Consider the following 20,223-nt stretch of genomic DNA (forward strand, 5'->3'; position numbering starts at 1 on the left):
GGATGAGTTGCAGGTGGATGGATTATAATCATAGATGCATGGAGGTAAAGCCAACCATGCTACCTCTAAGCAAGCTGGTATAATATTGAATTTTAAATAGTTATTATTATTGATGCATCCTGAAATCTTTAGAGTGGATGAAGTAGAATGACATGCTATCTCTTTTGCAGGATTCCCTGCCAATTCCAATTCTAATGGTGAAAATGAACTCTGTCCTAAGATCAGGATTGGCCAAGATGACTTACCAGGTGAGTAGCAATGTAGCCTATTGAAAATGCAGGCTTTCTATAAACCTGATATATATATTTTTTATTTGGGAAAGTTGCGGAAAGGAATAAAACCAATCTCATTTTAGACTTTTCATTTTGTATTCCCATTCTGTAGGGTTTGATCTGATCTCTCAGTTCCAGGTAGATAAAGCAGCATCTAGAAGAGCTATCCAGAGAGTAGTGGGATCAGCTACATTGCAGGTGGCTTACAAGTTGGGAAATAATGTAGACTTCAGGATTCCAACTAGGTAATCTATCAAAAATATTTTAATCTAATTATCTGACTCAAATGCATTAAAATGGATAGCTATCCAATGTTAGGGTTTTCTTATGATCAATGTTTCTTGGATTATAATTGTATTTAAAGATGAAGAAATTTATTTACCTGCCTGTCTTCAGTGCCTGAATACTGCATTTCATGTTTTCAGTATGTAATTTACTTTCCATTCCAGGAAAAAGCATCACTGAGACTATTATACATTGATTCAGGACATGTTCTTATTACCTTGCTTTCTGTTTTTCTATAATTTGTCTGGTTTTGACTGAAAGGACCCTCTGTGAAAAGTGCCAGAGGGTAAGCATAAATTTAACCAGGAGCCACAGAGTGGTTAGAAGACTCACAATGGTGCTGTTCAAGTGTCCTGGTGCTGAAATAGAGCCACACGTCCACTGCTTGGCTCCTGGCAGACATCAAACCAAAGCAAAACTAAAATAATTATAATAGAAACAATGATAGTAATACTAACAACATCAAATCCTGCACTTCACTGATTTCTTTCTCTGGAACTAAGCCTTTTGCTCTTTATTTGTAACTAAGGTACATTAGTGTATGTGTTGAGTCCTGTCATCATTGTGAATGAATCTCAGCAATTTAGTTTTGATATCACCTAAATACCTTATTTATGATTATGATAATTATTATATGCTTTAGCACAATGTAAAAAAGTTAGAATTAAGATTCCTTTAGTAGATAAATAAGACAATTAGGACTTCGATAGAAATTAAGGTGTAAAGGTAAATAATGATTAATTAGATCAATAAAATAATATAGAAACTCAATGTATATAGAAACTCAATGTATATAAAAAAAATTTTGAACAAATTAGAACAACCTGATGTAATAGTACCAGATTACAGCTAGAAATTCATGTTTTGAACATACTATATATTATTGTATAATACAATAATAGTACATTATATGAACTCTTTCTATAAATTTACTAATTAACAATAATCTCATTCTCATCACAATCCTGTGATATAGGGGCATTATTAACCTTTTTTTTCTTAAATCAGGGATCCCCAAAAGTTTAATTTACTTGCGTAAGGTGAGTGGGTTGGAACGTGCTGGAAAGACTGAATCCCAGGCAGAATGGTTGCAAAGGTTGTACTTCTAACCACTACTCCATACTGACTCTGGAAAACCATTCACATCTGGAAAGATTAAGGACGTGATAACAGTGACACTCACTGTTTTTTTTCCTCATAATTTCTTTTCATGTATGGAAGTGCCAGTTGTGTTGCTAAATAAGCTTTAAAAATTCAGTTTTTTCTTTCTCAAATAATTAAGCAAAACATGAGGTCCTCAGTGCTGACCTGATTTTCTCTTCTAAGATTTGAGGTACTGTCATTAAATCTTAAGTTCAGAGATTGATCAATGTGCTGCCACGTGGCTTCCTTACCTCCTGCTCAACTTCGTTGTTGCTTTTCTCGAAATGCCTAGAGCTATCACTAAATAGTGTACCCAGGCTATATCTAATGCCTCACATTTGCTACCCTTGACTCCCTGCTCCCATAAAGACTGAAAAATCTTGTTTTACTGTCAAGCCTTATTACAAGATAAGGAAAGAAGGAGGAAGAAATTAGGAAAAGAAAGTAGAGAATAAAAAGAGAAGGAGGAAAGTTAGAGGACTGAGACATGTGGAATTCCAAGTAAAGTTTATTCTTGGGAAAGTACTTAGACTATCTTTACTTCAGTTCCCTCAATTTAAAATTAGGAATAATAACTATGTCATAAGGTTGCTATGCAGAGTAGGTGTTCATAACTGGAGAGTGCTTGAAGAACCCAGTCCACGCTGGTATTGGGTAAGTGTTTATTATTAGTGGTGAAGAGCACTAGACGGAGAGAATGCATGCATATGAAAGTCTTTTCTCCTCAGAGGATCCTTTCTTTACAATCTGCCCTCCAAGTCCTGCTAATTCAAAAGCCAGGTGACAAGGAGACTAGGGATGGGAATTGCTCTCGGCCATGCAGGGTATAGACAATGTTGGTATAAAGGGACTTTCTGTGCTGGAGAACATAGGCTCCCAGACAGTTAAAGAAACTATTAGCAGGATCTTTGTAGGAGGAAAATATTACGGTATATGGAACTGATGGGAAAGAGTCACAATTTATCCTTATTTATCTTTTCTATTTTTTGAAAGACTTAAGAGACACATACTTTTTTTTTTGCTGCTTTTTATTCCTTATTTTAGGCATAATAGTTTTACACTCTCAACTCCCACTAACAAACGTGTTATCTTTATTTTCCTTAAAAACACAGTCTTGGATTAAGGTCACAAATAAATGTTTCAAGGTCCAAAGACTATTTAATCTTTCATTCAAACCCTTATGATTCTTCATTTAAGGTACTCTTTGAAGGCTGTAATATAATGAAATAAATCATTTATAGGTACAGCTTATTTTAAATTATGCATGCTGTCAAGTTTACTTACTGATGTGCATAGCATGTTTGCAAGAACAGAATTTCAGGTATTCCAAGGAAAGACAATGGGACTGACTGTTCCATAAATTAAACTTGTGAGACTTTTAAGTGGTCTTAGGTATACACAAATACATATATGTTTTATTAGTATAAATACCAAAATGAATTTTCTCTTCTTACCATATTGACATACTATACTAGCCTAGTTTAAAAGATCAAAGATCAATAACAAGATAATCTAGATTATTTCTACACATATTCACACACATATATTATCTTCATATATACGGAGAGAAAGAGACAGATACCATTAGTTTAACAACGTAGCTATAAAAATGAGGTATTCATTTAGCCATCTCAAACCTACCCTCCATCATTTTAAATTAATTATTTTCTTTTTTTAGTTTTTGGCATTACATACACCAAGTCAGAGATATATTAAGACATTATGTCCTTTCCTACCTTTAACATAATCTCTTCATTGAGTGGGAAAGATTGAATGAAACACAAATTGGGAGAACTCCCTCAGTTAACCCCAGGATGTATTTTCACAAGAGTCACCTGAACACATTACTGGGACTTCCAGAATTGAAACAAAATAGATTTTTTAAGGGAACTGATTATATTCTACAGTTTTGTTCGGTATATCTATAGACAGATGTATAGATAACACAGATTAGGTTATTTTTGAAGCCTGGAAAAATAATGCTTAAGGAAGAGAAGAAGAAGCATTAGATTTTATTGTCCTTTTAAAAAACCTCATGCTTCAACAATAACTATCTTGGACAAAAATAAGAAAATAAATTATTTAAGCATCTGGTTAAATCCCAATCATTAATTAAAAATAATAATCAAAATAATCTATTTATAATTTAAATGGACACTTGCCCAATTTCACAATTGAGTGAAACTTGAAAACTATCTCCCAGCTCCAAATTTATTGAGGTAAGTTAGGTAAGATGTACAAACTTCCATAAGGTTTTATAATTATACAATACTCAGTGCATTTTTTGTGAATAGTGAATCTTAGCTTCTTTTCTAGAGGTTATTCTGGAATAGATATAATTCTGAAAAATATAAAGTCAAAGAAAATGTGACAAACTGATAGATAAACAGGAAATATATTAAAAACAAATATCTGGAGTGATGTAGTAGACAGTTTCATATGGGGAAAAAAAGTCAGTAAATGGTTCTCGTATAATTTTTTCTTTAGCTCCGTATTGCATATTTTAAAATGTACACTTGATGGTTATAAAACATAGGCAGTAACTGAAAACTTTGCAATATGAATAATACACATCACCAGTGAAAAAAATGTGTATGGATAAAATAATTCATCCCGCACCCTAAATACAAACCAGTCATATTACAAAGTAATGGTTAAAAAAATACTTTTATGATGAAAGAGTATTCAGATGAAAAGTTTAACCTTTTTGTTATCTTTAGAAAACTAACAAAGCAATAAAATTTGTTGAGATAGATGACCCATTTTATTGAAGGCTTATAAAATACTTGCATAGAAAGAAGTTGAAGATTTGTTTATGTTGTTATAAGACATAATAAAGTTTTATAATTAAAATCATAGTAAAGATAGAAGATCTTAGCAAATTAAAGAGGGCTACATAACAAGAATTTGACTTGAAGGAAGGTTATTTGGGATTCTGGGTCCTGGTCCATAACTGTTCTCAAAAATATAAAATTTTTATTGTTTAGCACAGAAAATTCATTAGCATTTAGTTTGCTTAACATTTCTTCCTTGCTTACATATTTTTCTATGCTTAGAAGGGGAAATGTAAAAAGACATAATGTTTAAGTCCTTGAAAGACGATGCTTACATTTAACATGCTGATTTTTACAGTTCAGTCTTCAGCTTTTAGCAGCTTGGCTTCAGCAGAAGAATATCCAGGTAGCTGGTGCAGGTCCAGACCACAGTCTCTGTATAGGGTAGAGATGCCTCAGGGATACTACTGGTTTTATTCTGCCATTTAAAGCAGGAAAGGAGTTAGCAATGATACAGACTTAGTTGGCAGATTAAGGAACAACTGGGCCGGATGCAGTGGCTTACACCTGTAATCCCAGCACTTTGGGAGGCTGAGGCAGGCAGATCACCTGAGGTCAAGAGTTTGAGACCAGCCTGACCAACATGGTGAGACCCCGTCTCTACTAAAAATACAAAAAATAAGCCAGGCATGGTGGTGGGCACCTGTAATCCTAACTAGTTGGGAGGCGGAGGCAGGAGAATTGCTTGAACTTGGAAGGTGGAGGTTGCAGTGAGCTCAGATGGCGCCATTGCACTCCAGCCTGGGCAACAAAGTGAGACTCCATCTAAAAAAAAAAAAAAAAAAAAAAAAAAAAAAAGCAACAATTGAGTTGCAGTAGAGAAGTAAGAATTGGTCACTTTTCCCTTGTCACACATCCAGTGTGACAAACTGCTACTTTAACATCATAATTTGAACTCCCTAAAAAAAGACAAACATGCTCAGTGTGAAGGTGCTCCTGAAGTCCTCAGTTACTGATTCTCAAAATACTTATATGGGTCTGGGATATAATTGTGGAGTGAAAATCCAAGCAATTATGGAAATAACAAATAATCTTAACATGTTACTTTAAAATAAAAAAAATTAGAAGCTGCTAGCTGCTTTAATTAAATCGTTTCATAAGCTAGTACTGCTGATTTACATTCCTAATGATCTCCTCTCTCACTTGTGGATGAAATGTTGCCAAGAACTTTGCAAGAATGTATTTTTTGGCTGAGATGAAATTGCTGAACAGTAGCTCTTTGGGTAGTATAAATAGTAATATTGTTGGGATTATGTGGCATTGGGAACCTTCCTTAGCCATGAGGGAGAGTGTTTTTAAAATGTGTATTTTAAGATGGACCATGAATGTACACGAACGATTGAACTTCTGTAAAGGTCTTTATGAACAGTCATGAAAGAACAAACGGTACATAGTTTTTTACACTGCAGCCTTTCGGTAGGTCTGGCATCTGAAATAGCCTCAAAAGGGAATATGGTAAATACATATGGGTACAGGAAACAAGATTCATATTTACTATTTAAAAATTTTACTCAGGAATTTATATCCCAGTGGACTGCCTGAAGAATACTCCTTCTTGACGACGTTTCGAATGACTGGAAGCACACTCAAAAAGAACTGGAACATTTGGCAGATTCAGGATTCCTCTGGGAAGGAACAAGTTGGCATAAAGATTAATGGCCAAACACAATCTGTTGCATTTTCATACAAGGGACTGGATGGAAGTCTCCAAACGGCAGCCTTTTCGAATTTGCCCTCCTTGTTTGATTCCCAGTGGCATAAGATCATGATTGGCGTGGAGAGGAGTAGTGCTACTCTTTTTGTTGACTGCAACAGGATTGAATCTTTACCTATAAAGCCAAGAGGCCCAATTGACACCGATGGCTTTGCTGTGCTGGGAAAACTTGCAGATAATCCTCAAGTTTCTGTTCCAGTAAGTATAAAACCACACACTATGGCACATTAAAGCAAAACTAGATTGGTAAAAATGAATATCTCAAGCATCTTTGATAATCAGCTGAGTGTAGCCTGTTCTGGATGGAATTTGGAATCAGAGGAATTTAGGTAGATAGCTTCTGGTCTTGAGGAGCTTAAAGCTGGAAAGTGTTACATGCCCACCTAGCACACCCAGAGTCTTTCTGAGGCAACTTAGAAAGAAAGCCATACTAATGTGGCACATATTGTGTACACATAACTAATGAGAATCTTCAAAGTAAGGTTGAGGTGGGTGACAGATTCAGTTAGTCAAGAATCCTATGCTTCTTGGAAGTAATGAACTTTGAAATGAAAGGATTTGGATTGGCAAAAAGGGAGGAGAAAGTACATTCTAGCTGAGGGAAACACCATTAAGGGAAAAAGAGAATAAGTAGACCACATTCAAAGGCCTAGGGACTCACTGATTTGGATGATATGTATATATGAAAAAGTGTGTGTGTGTGTGTGTGTGTGTGTGTGTGTGTGAGAGAGAGAGAGAGAGAGAGAGAGAGAGGGAGAGAGAGAGGAGGGTGATATACTATCTTCAGAGTGGTGAGAGATGAGGGTAGAAAGCCATAAGATGTCTGGTCAACAAGAATGAAAGTTATATAGATGCATGATATGGATTTATTTAGAAGTAGGTCTTGCATGATGTGTGGTAGAAGTGAAGGATTTTAGAGCTCTGTTCATGATTTTGCTGCAGAGATCCCCAGATATTAATGTAAGGAATGATATGTTGACACAATAATTGTGCCAACTAGTACCAGATAGTTCTATCATTTTGAATTGTTATACTTTAACTGAGCAATGCTTTAAAAGGATGTTTTATAATATTATGATAGGAATTTAGAAAATGCATCTTAGAGGACAAGTGTTCTTTTGAAGGAAACAAAGGAATTTAGAGCTCAATACATAAACCATTGATGCCAACCTCTCTTTCTCTCATACTAGCTTGGAGCTGTTAAATTCTAGTCACAAAACCCGTATCATGGAGTGTAGCAGGGTGATACAATGATTTCAAATTGTTTCTGTGCACGTCTCCAAAGAATAAAAGGTTATCAGGGATCTCAGTAATGGAATTGTTCAAATAACTTGTTTTCAAGGGAAGAATTGTGATTAGTGTGAAGGGTAGTGTGAAATTTCTATATTCTGTGATGGACAGGAAGCAATTTGTAACTGCCATATTACTTCTCTGACTTGTAGACTCTTGAGAAAGTATTTCTTCATTTAATGAGTTATCACACCTCAAGTGGCTGGGTGAGAAACCCGATTGGACTACTGTTGTGCCATCTTGAAATTCTGTGCAGCAAGATCTTTGCAATGACACTGGAAAGGTTCTCAGACAATACTGAATTTCTGCAAGTAGCTATTCATTTCCGGGCCATGGGTGAAGGGGAAGATACTTTAGGTTACCTCCTCACTATTACAAACATCAATCAAGTATTTTAAACATTTATTTATTTATTCATGGGATTAAAAAAACTTAAGTCTTTATAACACTAAATTCCGTGAGCTAAGATGCTATTAATTTGTCTTATTGCCAGAGCAGTAAACTGAAGTTTCATTATCCTATAGCCTTGCCAATAATGTCAGAGCTGATTGTAGATTTTTCTGCCAACTCTATTCGCTCATCACAATGGAGACAAGTTAGTACCAATTACTTTCTATTTTATTCTACCACATGCAGGAGTGCAACCAGAAACCTGGCAGCTGGCTTTACATTGTGCTTCTGGTCCACCAAGAAGCTTTTCTAAATCAGTATACCATAGCCAATGTTAAAAAATATTTGAAGTAGGCATGTACAAGTATCTTCCTTCAGACTGAATTCTGACTCCCTTATCAGGAAACACAAAAAAGACTTGAGCCTAACAGCCCATTAACATTCCATACTGGCTGATGATGGTGGAAGTGTGACAGTGACAATGGCAGCTAAACTGGATCAAGGTTATAAGCCAAAACAATCCTGTCCACATTTAACAACTGGAAGTGACAACGTGAAGCTCAAACTTCTCACCAAAATGTATTTCTCAAACTTCATTTTATATAAGATAAGGAATTAGAACACTATGTAAGAAAAGCCAACTTACACTTTTTTAAAACATCATCTTAATATGCTTAATATACCAATTCAAGTTTTCGAAATGCTTTTATTCCCATTAACTTATTTGATTCTTGCAACAATCTTGTAAGATAGAAAGTACAGATAGCATTATCTCCATTTCTCAGCTGAGGAAGTGAACTCACACAGATCTATTAACTTGTAAGAAATAGTGTTAGGCACAACATTTCTAATCTACCTTATCTTCTGCTATGCCAACTAGCTTTCCTTTGGGATAAAGAAAAATGCATGCAACCACATGTTTTTCCTTATAAAGAATCTCATTATTCTTACTTTGAAAGGCATTTGTGATTTGCCTTTAGAATTTACTTTGCAGGAAAAACCAAATAAATTTTTTAAAAGTGGGAAGTTTGTACAGTATGAAACATGTCCTCAGACATTAATCCAACTTGCTTATTTACCTAGTAAACTTTCATTGAATGTGTAAATATTGGGTATACAAAGAGAAATAAATCACAGACTTTTTCTTCAGTCTATTGAGAATAAGGAGTTGAGACAAGTAAAGGATCATCACAATATAGCATGATAAGTACCATGATAGTGGCTAGTGCTGCGTGCCAAGAAACACACAGAAAAAATATCTCCTCACTCAGATAAGAGCAGGGAGGCATGACAGTGGGGGCCAGGGATGTTTCTTAAGGGATTTGATGTCTGAAAGGAGTCCTGGTGGTGAAAACATCATCCAGGAGAAGACAAGGTACAATGCTCCAGACAGACGAGCACTCGTTTGGAAATTCCCACGTGTATCAGTTCTTCCATTTTCAAGCTTTGTTAGTGTTCCCATATTGTTCCTTATTTTTCAAAACTGAAGGTAGTCAAACACTCATAGAAGCCCACAGACAAAGCCTGTGTGTCCATAAGTTGTCCTTAGCCCCTTGTTTTAATTTTATGGCCTATTTTCTTAGACTTCTCACCAATTTGGTTGAAATCTGAAGCTGCTGACAGTTGCTGAAGATGAACAATGACTACCTGTCCCTTGGAGGACTTAGAGAGAGATGGATAGTGGTATGTACATATTCTGAGAGGTAGAAGAACTGTACTGATAGGTCACCATTCTCTCAATTTGGAGATGCAAATATTCAATATTACTGTGTTAGAAATTTTAAATTAAAATGAAATAGCACAAAAATACCATAAAAACAATAAGAAAAAGTGTAGTTTTACATTTTCCTTTATGGAATTGAATTCATTCTAATCTTTGACACTCTACATTAATTGAGGAATTTTTTCAGATTCAACCCTTGCTTTTCTTTAGTAAATAAATCAAAAGCAAAATATTCCTTCTAAAGGGATTATCAGATGTCAAAAAGTAGCCCAAGGAACTTCATAATAAAAAATGCAATTGAAAACAACATTTGATAGATCACTGATGCTAAAAGAGTCACTTATATGGTACTTGTTTGCTATTTTCCACCTGCCTATCCTATCTTTTGTCCCCTTCTTTTGTAAGTTGAAAAAGAAAGCCAATTTCAAAAGGTTTTCATAAGCTTGTGATATAGCTGTTCACGTGGTCTACATCTCAAACATCTTCTCATCATTCATGGTTATTTAGTGGGCTCGGAGCATTTTATATTTTTTCCCAATGCACTGCTGTAATACATTGTTAGTTTGATTTTAAAACAATAAATCCCATATATTTTATTCTCCTTTGTGCCAATATTTTAGGATGGTGCCATTTATCCCACTGCAAAGCTTGGTTTCCTGGCAGTTTACCATAAAAACATGTTATTTTATGACAGGTTCTTTATTTTTTGTTGTCAGCATGATAGCCTAGGAGAATTATTTGGTACAGCTCTATTAGAAAACAAAGTTGGCCTTTCTCCCTTTTCAGAGATATATGCTGGGAGTCTGGGCTTGTTTGAGGGAGGATAAAAGTTTATGTGGCTTAACAAACATATGGCTCAAACCATTTTTTTTTACCTGTGCATATTCCAAAGAAGCCAACATGGAACGTGATTAATCGGACAGACTTACTGCTTTAAAAAGTATATTATCAAATGCATGGCTCTGTGTTTATTTTCACTAGATTCAGAGGAGAGCTGGCAAAACTGTTGTTGGAAAAGCTATATATACTTTTCTCCATCCACAGAATTGAATCACACTAACTACCACATGTAAAAACAATATAAGTTTCATGAATTATAACATGGGAAAAATAAATTGTGAGGTTGTGATTAATATTATTTCTGATATTTGAGAAATACTATTGGAAAGTTGTGTTTTTAGTAATTTAGGAAATGCATGCTATCTATTATGCATAAAACTATTGAGTTTGCTTATTAAGTTGTTTTTGATGAGTACATCTTTTACAAATACTCTTTCAGTTGGAAGTAAAAATTAAATTAAAAAGAAAAAATGGCAATATTTTCTATACATATCGATAGGAAATATTTTTATAAAACTTTGATTTGATTAAAACGTTTTTGAGTGCTGTCAAAACAATTTTATTTTATATTTTGGAGATGAAACTCAGCCTGCTGCATTGTAGACCATATTAACAACCTCAGCTCGGTTTTCCACTAGGTGGCAATGAAATGAGGAAGCACAGAACTGAGAGCTGGTGACACAGTAGAAGCCATGATTGGAAGTAGGGGCTGTGGATAGCTAGAATAAAAACTGAATAATGATCAAACTTGCTTTTAACAGAAAACTAAAAACACTGAATTTTTTTTTATTGACCTCAGCTGTGCCCATAGTGTTGCAATAAAAAAAATCAGTGTACTATTAGTTTTTTTATTTCTATAAAAAATGTACATGGGCTAAGACCATAAAGAAATCTTTGTTCATGTTAATCTCTGCTTGCTTAATTTCTTTGGTTACAACGTGGTGTCAGTAGAATCATGGGCTTTCAGAGCTGGAGGAAACTTTGCATCTATCTAATCCCAACCTCTCAGTTTATCATGAAGAAACTGGAACCCAGACAGGGGAAGGGAACTGCCACAAATCATGATCAAACCAGAAAGGCAAATACTATCAATTGTTTCTTCACTATATTTCTTATCCATCTCTATGTACTCATTCATTAATATTCAGTAACTATTTATTAAACATCTGCTAAGTTATAGGCCTTATTTTCGGTGGTGGTGAAAGCAGATGAAATTAATGCTCCAATGTCGCTTACATTCTGGGGAAAGGAGACAGACACTATAAATACATGAGTATATGTAGAGTATGCCAGGTGGTCATAAATGCTATGGGGAAAAATGAAGCAGGATATTGGAGTGCCTTGAGTGAAGGACCTCATTGAGAGGAAAATATTTTGGCAGAAACCTGAAGGAGTTGAGAGAATTAGCATCCAGATATCTGGGGGAGGAGGATTCCAGGAAAAGAGAACAGTGAGTGGAAAAGGGTCTGGTGTAGGTGTATGATGTCTGAGAACTCCCTGGCAGTCAGTGTGGCTGGAATGAGACTGAGAAAGGAGGTATTGAGGCTGGAGAGGTAACATAATGGAGATGTGGTTGAGAAATTGTGTTAGTACTTTGGCTTTCACACTGTGTGAGATGGGTGGCTACCAGCTGGTTTTGAATAGATAAGCAACATGTTCTCATCTTTTAAAAGGATCTCCTTGGCTGCTAGTTTGATAATATACTGTAGGAGAAGGGAGAGAAGGACATAAGTGTGTAGGAGAAAGGGCTACTTAAGAGCCACTGCAATAATTCAGGCAGAGACAGCCTTGGTTTAGACCAGGGTGGTAGAGGTGGAAATGATGCAAAGTGATACAAACCTAATATATTTTGAAGTAAAGAAAACAGGATTTGGGGTATGAGAGAAAAAGAGGAATCAAGGATGACACCAATACTTTCGGCATGAGTAATTGGAAGTATAGACGTGCCATTTACTGTCATGAGAAAGGCTGTGAGAAGAGCAGGTGTCAGGGAGAATATCAGGAGTCAGTTTGGATATTGGAGTTAGTTTGATCATTACTAGACATCTAGATGAAGTTGGTAAGTAGGCAGATGTGTGCTTTCGAAGTTCAACACATAGGTTCATTTGGGAATAGAACTCTGGGAATTGTCAACATACGTATGGTATTTAAAGTCAGGAAATCACCAAGAGACAAGTGTAACAGAGAAGTCCAAGAACTGAGTCCTGAAATATCTCTAAATGAAAACATTTAGAGATTGCTGAGATGAGGGACATTTGTCAAAAGAGATTAAGAAGGAGCAATCAGTAATATACAAGAGGACCAGAAGATTTTGGTGCCCTGAAAGTCAAGGGAAAATAGTATTTCAAAAACGATAGAATAAGAAACTGACTCATATGCTGTCGATAGGTCAAATAGTTGACCATTGGATTTAGAAATCAAATAAAGTGATCTTGAGAAAAGACCCATTGGAGTGTTGGGAGTGAAAGCCCAATTGGAATGTATTCAAGAGAAAATGAGAAGAATTGGAGACAATAGTTATAGACATCTCTTTTGAATTTTGCATAAAGAGGAACTGAGGATGGCAGCTGAAGGGGTATGTAAAATGTGGGGAGGATTTTTTTTTTTTTTATCTGACAGATAACTCAGGATGCCTCATCATAGCTCAGAGTGTAACACTTCTTGTTGCTTTATTGCAGTAGCCTCCTTCTGCCTCAAAGGATTAGGCATTGATGACCAAATGAATTTCCTCAAAACACCCTTCTAAATCAAGAAAGCTCTCCCTATCCCTATCTTTTGCACAAAAAATGTTTTAATGACAATTTAATAATAATCTACCAAATAATATTTAAATTCCTTAGCCCTGAAGTCAAGGTGAAAAAAAATCTGATGTCTACTCTACCCCAGCAAATTTGGTCTCTTCTCTATATACCACTTCCTACCCTTGGGACTTGTTGTAACCCCTCTATGTAAACCCTGATCTTTACCCTCTGTGTTTCTGCTTGTAGTAACAGAAGTAGGGCTTCAGGGCCCCACTCATGTATGTGCATGCACATATATGCACATGTTATATGATCCCTTCATTGATGACCTGAGCCAGAAAAATACTTCTGTCATCTCCACTGCTATAGTATTTATCATCAAAACATTTTATGCTTAGTTACTGCCTTACATGCTAGACATTTTTGTGTCTTTCATGGTGTCTATCGCAAAGCACATGAATGTGTTATATGAAAATATGTTGAATAAATAAATAAGCATGCCTCAGGTCTGCTAACTCCAAGTCTACTGCTTTCTCCTTTCACGATTCTGCTGTAGTCTTTGGTATGATCCAGTGTTGAGTTAAATATGAGTGCTGCCTACATCCCTAGCACTATGTCTGGAACAGCATGGTTTAGTCTACATAGAATTAGGAAAATTTTCTAATTTTGAGGCAGCTGAGAGCCTCCTGCTCAGTAATCAGGAAGCTTCACTTGGAGGAGGTCTTTTATGATGGTATTAACAAACATTTGGCGATAAACTGAAAGGAAAGATGAGATCTGAGAATACAAGTGTTCCTTTAAATCTTTGTTGTCACTGAAGACAAAAGCTTAATGAAACATCTGTCCTATTAAAGAGCTAGTTTTTTTGGTGTTTTATAGTTGTAAAATTTAATCATAATTCAGTTTGCAAAAATCAAACCTTGTGCCAATCTCATTAACATTGAGCCAAGTTTCATAGTCATTAACATTTTCTCTCAGGAGGAAAAGATAGTTGTCTGCAGTTAGTTTTTGTTTAGTTCTTATGAAGGGCTTAAATACCTTATTAATCTTTCTTAACAACCTGGCAAAATAAGTAGAAATCATTAACCTTGGTAAAAGAACAGAGAGTTGGGGCCAAAATTCCTTGCTTAAATGTGTTGTCAGCTGACCATTATTGTAACCTTGAGGATTGAATTATACCTTTACATTGTCCTATAGAAAATAATTGAATAGGCCAGATGTGGTGGCTCACACCTATAATCCCAGCACTTTGGGAGGCCACGGCGGGTGGATCAAGATGTCAAGAGATCGAGTCCATCCTGGCCAACATGGTGAAATCCTGTCTCTACTAAAAATACAAAAATTAGCTGGATGTGGTGGCACGCGCCTGTAGTCCCAGCTACTCAGGAGGCTGAGGCAGAAGAATCGCCTGAACCCAGCAGGTGGAGGTTGTGGTGAGCCAAGATTGCGCCACTGCACTCCAACCTGGTGACAGAGCAAAAACTTTGTCTTAAAAAAAAAAAGAAAAGAAAATAATGGAATAACATTTTATGTTGAGAAGGATGGCTTTTGCTAGGGCATTTTATGTTCTGTTTAGTAGATTTAAAACAAACTTATTTATTTATTTACTTGTGTTTTTCTTGTCTTGCAAATTATAAACCCACTGTGGAGAGGGGAATATATTTGGTTTCACTAGAATGTTTCCTTGGTGTTTGACTTCTATTGGGACATCACAAATGTTGACTAAAGGACTAAATTAGTTGTAAACACCACTGCACTCACACGAGCCAAAAGGACTAAATTATTTTTCACATATATTTTGTCAGTGAGTGTTCAAAGAGAAGAATGATTCCAGGTACGAAAATGAGAAATGTGTGAAAATCAGCATTTTACATGTATAACGAAAGTGACTTTTACCAAGGCACTCTGCCAATCTTCCTTCAAAATAATTAGCATGCAAATTGGAATTCATATTTCATGCCAAAAAATGGTTGTTGTATAGACGATTATTAGTGCGTAGATGGTGTTTATGTGGATGTGCAGATGTGTTCAGAAACTCTTGATCTATGTGGCACTCTGAACAACCCAGCCTGTATACACAGATGAATTAAATTTCATTTCCTCATTATCCTGTGCCACAATTGCAACTCGCATATTTAAACAGGTATACCAGTTTATCCAGAGAGAATTACATATTTGAGAAAACAGTTTAATGAATTACTTCACATTTGCAATAAGTAGCTTTAATGAACTATCTAAACAAAAGGTATAGGTTTTCTGGTTAGCCAAAACTTCCTTTTGTTAATCTTTCCCTTCCTCTGTTGAAAGGAAGGAAAGACTTCGTTCTTCATTGTCTCTCCAATTTTGATCTTCTGTCCAGTGATCTCAACTCTGGATGATTCCAAAACAGTGAACAAAAAACACGTAATTTCACTCTAGATTTAGGAGCTCTAGAATCCATTTGGCAGGCGGGGTGACATGGAAATCTCTATTGCACGAAAGAAAAGAAGTAATGCTTAGATCTAGGACCTGGACGGTTACCCAGACATTTGATAACATCAATGACAAAGAAATATGGATCCAATTTGAAATGCCTAGCCAGAAAGCTCCTTAATTAAGAGATACCAGCATGGTGCATGGCTATAGGCTTCCTATGGGATATGACATTTTAATTTTTTTGCCTTGTTACCTGAGGATCTTTTCAGATTCAGACCTGGCAACACTTTCCTAGCTCTGTTTCCTGTTACCCTCTTTTTTATCCTGTAACACCTGCTAACAATGTAAGAAGTTGTCAGGACACATTTGGATTTCAAGTGTCTAGAAAGTTACATCTATTCAACCAATGAATAAGATTATATAAAATTAAATATTTTAAATCTTTTTCTCCTGAGTCTTATATTTCCTTCTCACTACCTTCATCTTCAGTCCTTAAATTTCCATTTTAAGCTGTGACCACTCCATGGAGAATATCTTCTCCAGTGTGCAAATTTTTTCCAAGACTAGATCTTTTTTCTTCTACTTGTCCTTCTGATTGCCACTTTTTTTTCTTTCTGTCTCTAAGCTCCTGTCTAAAATCTTAGAGCATATATTCCCTGTAGAGTTCAATAGCCCTGGGTTTCAACCCAGACTCTGACATTTATTGGTTTGTGACTTGAACAGTTTCTGTTCTCTCTGAATCTCATTTTAATAGGATCTACTTCTTGAGATTGTCATCAGAACAGAAATAGAAAGTCAGTGCTGGTGGTCTATTTCCAGGCTAGGGGTATGCTGAAATAATTCAAAGCTAAAGACATCTATACCTAATAATCAGAGAAACTTGTGAAAGGCTTCCAACCCATTTTCATTAGAAAACTCGTATTCAAGGAAAAGCAAGAGTCCTGGTCCAGTGTGCTCAACCAGTTCCAGTTGATTTCCAATTATTTAACAATTAGACCACAGGTATAAACTTATCTCTCTCTTGAATGACCAGCTTCAGTCGTCCAGAAAACCTTACCTGACTGTCTACTACCTTTCTCCAGTTTGAACTTCAATGGATGCTGATCCATTGTGACCCCCTGCGGCCCAGGAGAGAAACTTGCCATGAACTGCCAGCCAGAATAACGGTGAGTCCCCTGACTACCTGCAAAGGCCACGTCTACCCAGCTCAACCCTCTCCACCTCACCACTTTCCCATCTTGCCACCTCCCCAGGACCCCTCCTCCCCACTCTCTTTCCCTGAGAGAGCCTGTGCTTTGCTGTACTGACTAGAGAAATATTAGGGAAGCACAGGTCATACTTTCGACCTGGTGAATAGAAACCACCTGCAGCCTGGCAGGTAGAAACCACCTGCGGGTGTGTGGTTCTCCCTTTGGCGGCTTACGGACCCTCCTCCCTCACTCTCAAACATATCCAAGACCACTTGAGGTCTACTGGCCAACACTGGCATAGGCCACCCGGGAAGGCTCCGAGGACAGCCAGAAGCTGCACTGGGGTAGATGGGATGGAGGCAGAGCTGCGTGTTCAGGCCTTGCCTGTGCGGCGGCAGGGAAGGGGTTAAGGGCGACTGTTGTCATTCTATCCGTCCTCCCCTGCCCCCTAGCTCTCCTCCAATCCCAGGACCCTCTTCGGGGCCATTCATAAACAGGGGGAACGTGCGCCTCCCGGGCCTGGACACCTAGGCAACCGCTACTCCCGGGGGTGCTTTTTCTGCAGAGACGAAGTGCCACCTATGCTAGTGGCGGGTCTGGAAGCCTAGAGGGGAAGCAGGCTGCAGAGCCGGGCCAAGGGATTAGCGGAGGGCGGCGGGCATGGCCAGGACTGCGCGGGACCGTGGGGCCCTGGGGCTGCTGCTGTCAGGGCTCTGCTTGTGCGCGGCTCAAGTAAGTTGCGAGCGAGTTTGAGGGGTGCTTTTCTCACTTTCTCCCCATCTTTTCTTCTCCAGCCCAGCCAGACCACCGACGAGGTAAGCTGGGGACAGGAAGTGTTTGCATTTTTCAAGCGCACACGAGGACAGGTGGGGGCGCAGCGGTCGGGGGAGCTATGAGGAAGGCGCGGAGCATCCTCAGGGCTCTTAGACCCGCGCTTCCTCCAGCCTTGAGCACCTGCTGGAGTCCTATCGAAGTCCAGAGCCCTAGATGACCCCTGGTCTAGGAAGGGGGCTCCTCCCCCACCTGGATCCTCCCCTCTGCAGGTTCTGGCGCTGAAGGTAATAGGTGACTCGAGACCGAGGTTTAATTCTTAGCCTGTTATTGCTTCTTACTTCCCCCACCTCACCCCCCCACCCCCACCCCGCCCCACCTCCTGGTCACTGTCAAGAGCAGGCCTTGCTGGAAAAGGCGGGAATCCAGGCAGGCTCCCTCTCCCGCTCCTCCAGCCCACGGTAGCTGCGCTAAACCCCGAGTCCTGCTAGCGGTGCAGGCGGCTCCAGCATGGAACCGGGTGGCCCTGGCTCCCATCAGCATTTCAGCAGTTTCCAAAAGCCTGCAGCGCCTCCCGCCTCCTGCGCGGGGGGGGGGCGCATAAGCCCAGCTGAGGTTTGAGGTTTCACTTACAAAGACTCCATTGTAACCTGTTTGGTCGTTGGAGTTTAGAAAAACAAAGTTTTCCTTGATGAAAGAGTCTTTCTTCTTTTTCTTTTTTTAATTCAGAAGGGTTAAAAAAAAAAAAAAGCCCCACATTCCCTAAGCAACACGTTTATGCTATTTCAGACGTCGGTATACCTTCTAGCACCATCGAAACGTAGCTGTTTGCAAGCGATAAAAGGGGTCACGTCCTAGAGTCAGTCTGAAATTTGGTGTAATTTTGAAGCGAGATGCAAAGACCTAATTCAAGGAACTGAGGGGGTGTCACTGCAGGTAAAACTGAAATGAGACCAGGCACTGGTCTCAAGGCTGCCCTGCCCTAATCCTCCCAAATCTTTTCCTCAAGCATACCCCCCACCTCCCCATTCTACTGGACAAAGATCCTGGTGTGGAGTCTCTGTTCTTGGCTCCTCCATTCTGGCCAAAACACTGACCTGCAATGACTGATAAATCGAGGTATCGAATGAGCCCCATTTTCATTTTTGAATCCTTTTCAGGATAAAAAGGCGTTAGACCCTCCCTTTTCCACAACTCCTCCTGGGTTTCATGCACTCTGCAGAGGTGAGATCCAGTGAAGCCTCCCCCAACTTTGAGGGCGTCAATCCTGCTCTAGCTCCACAGTTTAGCTCATTAGAGTATGGCGGAGACCAAAGCTGCGCTTGCTTGGAGGTCTGAGACATTTTTGTGTTGGGTTTCAAAAACCCGGCCTCCTCTGGAAGGTGTCTTTTACCCGAGGGAGGCGGGGGCTTCAGGGCACCGCGCTCAGTTGCTCCCTGTTGCCTGATGTGCTCCACTAACCTATGTCTGCTATTTTTGCCAGAGAGGTCCCCCCGGCGAGCAGGGTCCTCCAGGGCCTCCGGGCCCCCCTGGAGTTCCGGGCATAGACGGCATCGACGTAAGTTTCTATCTCCAGGCCACCTCTGTTCCCCGGTCCTGCCCTTTCCTATTCTTTTCCCAGGGCTCCTGTGGGTTTTTAGAGAGGACCAGGGTCTCCCCTTCCTGCCACCCCACTTAAAGGCAGGATCGGACATGGGTGAGAGTTGGGGGTTGAATCCTAGGAGCCCGGGGATTTTTGGAGGGAGAGGTGTCCCTGTTGGTCATGAACCTCCACGTTTGACCCTTACACCATCCCCATCCGTCTAGTGAGCTCTCCTGGGATTGTCCCAGTGGGGTCCCCAGCCTATCCCGCTCATAGACAGCTCTCTCTTTTTCTCTTACCCTTCCAGGGTGACCGAGGTCCTAAGGGTCCCCCGGGTCCCCCGGTAAGTTGATTGGAGCAAATGGCGCTCCACTTCCTTCCTTTAGACGTGTTTTGCAGCTTCCTGTGTCTGAAGGGTCTCAACTTTGCACCTTTTTTCTCTCCTGTCCCCGCACCCCTCTCCCCCTGCTCAGGGTCCTGCAGGTGAACCGGGAAAGCCAGGAGCTCCAGGCAAGCCTGGCACACCTGGCGCTGATGTGAGTAGGCGAGTGCTGGGAGGGCGCCCAGCCTGGGATGTGTGGTGGGTATGCATAAGTGTGTGTGTGTGAGAGAGAGAGAGAGAGAGAGAGAGAGCGAGAGAAAGAGAGAGAGAATGCGCTGTGGCTCTAAACTTGGCCTCCTGCTAGCGCCTGACTGATGGAGGAGCTGGCAGCTTTTGCAAAAGCACTTGTGAAGGTGAGGATACCTCTCTCTAGGAGGCGTTGGCATTTCCTCGTCTTAGAAAACAGCAGCGGATACCGGCTTCCTGTCTCTAACCGTGACCTCACAGTGCACATTGTGAACTCTCAGCCCCACTGCGGGCAGAGCGGTACGATGGCAGTAGATTGTACTGGCGTCGGCTTACCTGCTGTGAGTCCAGTGGCAGGCTCCTGGAAGCTAGCCTTCGCCCTTGCTCTTTCATTGGCACTCCCTGCATTAATTTAGGAAAAGAGCCTGCAGGTAGGCAAAGGGCCAGAGCACCCCTAAATCCCAA

General features: G+C 39.3%; 1 protein-coding gene across 10 annotated transcripts in view; it reads left to right on the forward strand.

Moving 5' to 3' along the window:
* Positions 1–20,223, forward strand: part of LOC105479481 (collagen type IX alpha 1 chain) — a 176,470-nt gene that overhangs the window by 91,115 nt on the left and 65,132 nt on the right. For 6 of the 10 annotated variants that reach the window (XM_011737468.3, XM_071096903.1, XM_011737469.3 and 3 more), the window contains 8 exons: positions 171–248; positions 385–517; positions 6,050–6,446; positions 16,730–16,813; positions 17,632–17,652; positions 19,092–19,166; positions 19,498–19,533; positions 19,664–19,726. In XM_011737468.3, coding sequence (XP_011735770.1) covers positions 171–248; positions 385–517; positions 6,050–6,446; positions 16,730–16,813; positions 17,632–17,652; positions 19,092–19,166; positions 19,498–19,533; positions 19,664–19,726 — 887 coding nt within the window. Of the gene's footprint in view, positions 1–170; positions 249–384; positions 518–6,049; positions 6,447–16,729; positions 16,814–17,325; positions 17,570–17,631; positions 17,653–18,338; positions 18,941–19,091; positions 19,167–19,497; positions 19,534–19,663; positions 19,727–20,223 lie in introns of those variants that run through there. The other 4 variants (XM_071096906.1, XM_011737473.3, XM_024792167.2 and 1 more) reach the window with 4 other exon arrangements.

This window comes from Macaca nemestrina, chromosome 5 (assembly GCF_043159975.1).
Source record: "Macaca nemestrina isolate mMacNem1 chromosome 5, mMacNem.hap1, whole genome shotgun sequence".
Classification (NCBI taxonomy): Eukaryota; Metazoa; Chordata; class Mammalia; order Primates; family Cercopithecidae; genus Macaca; species Macaca nemestrina.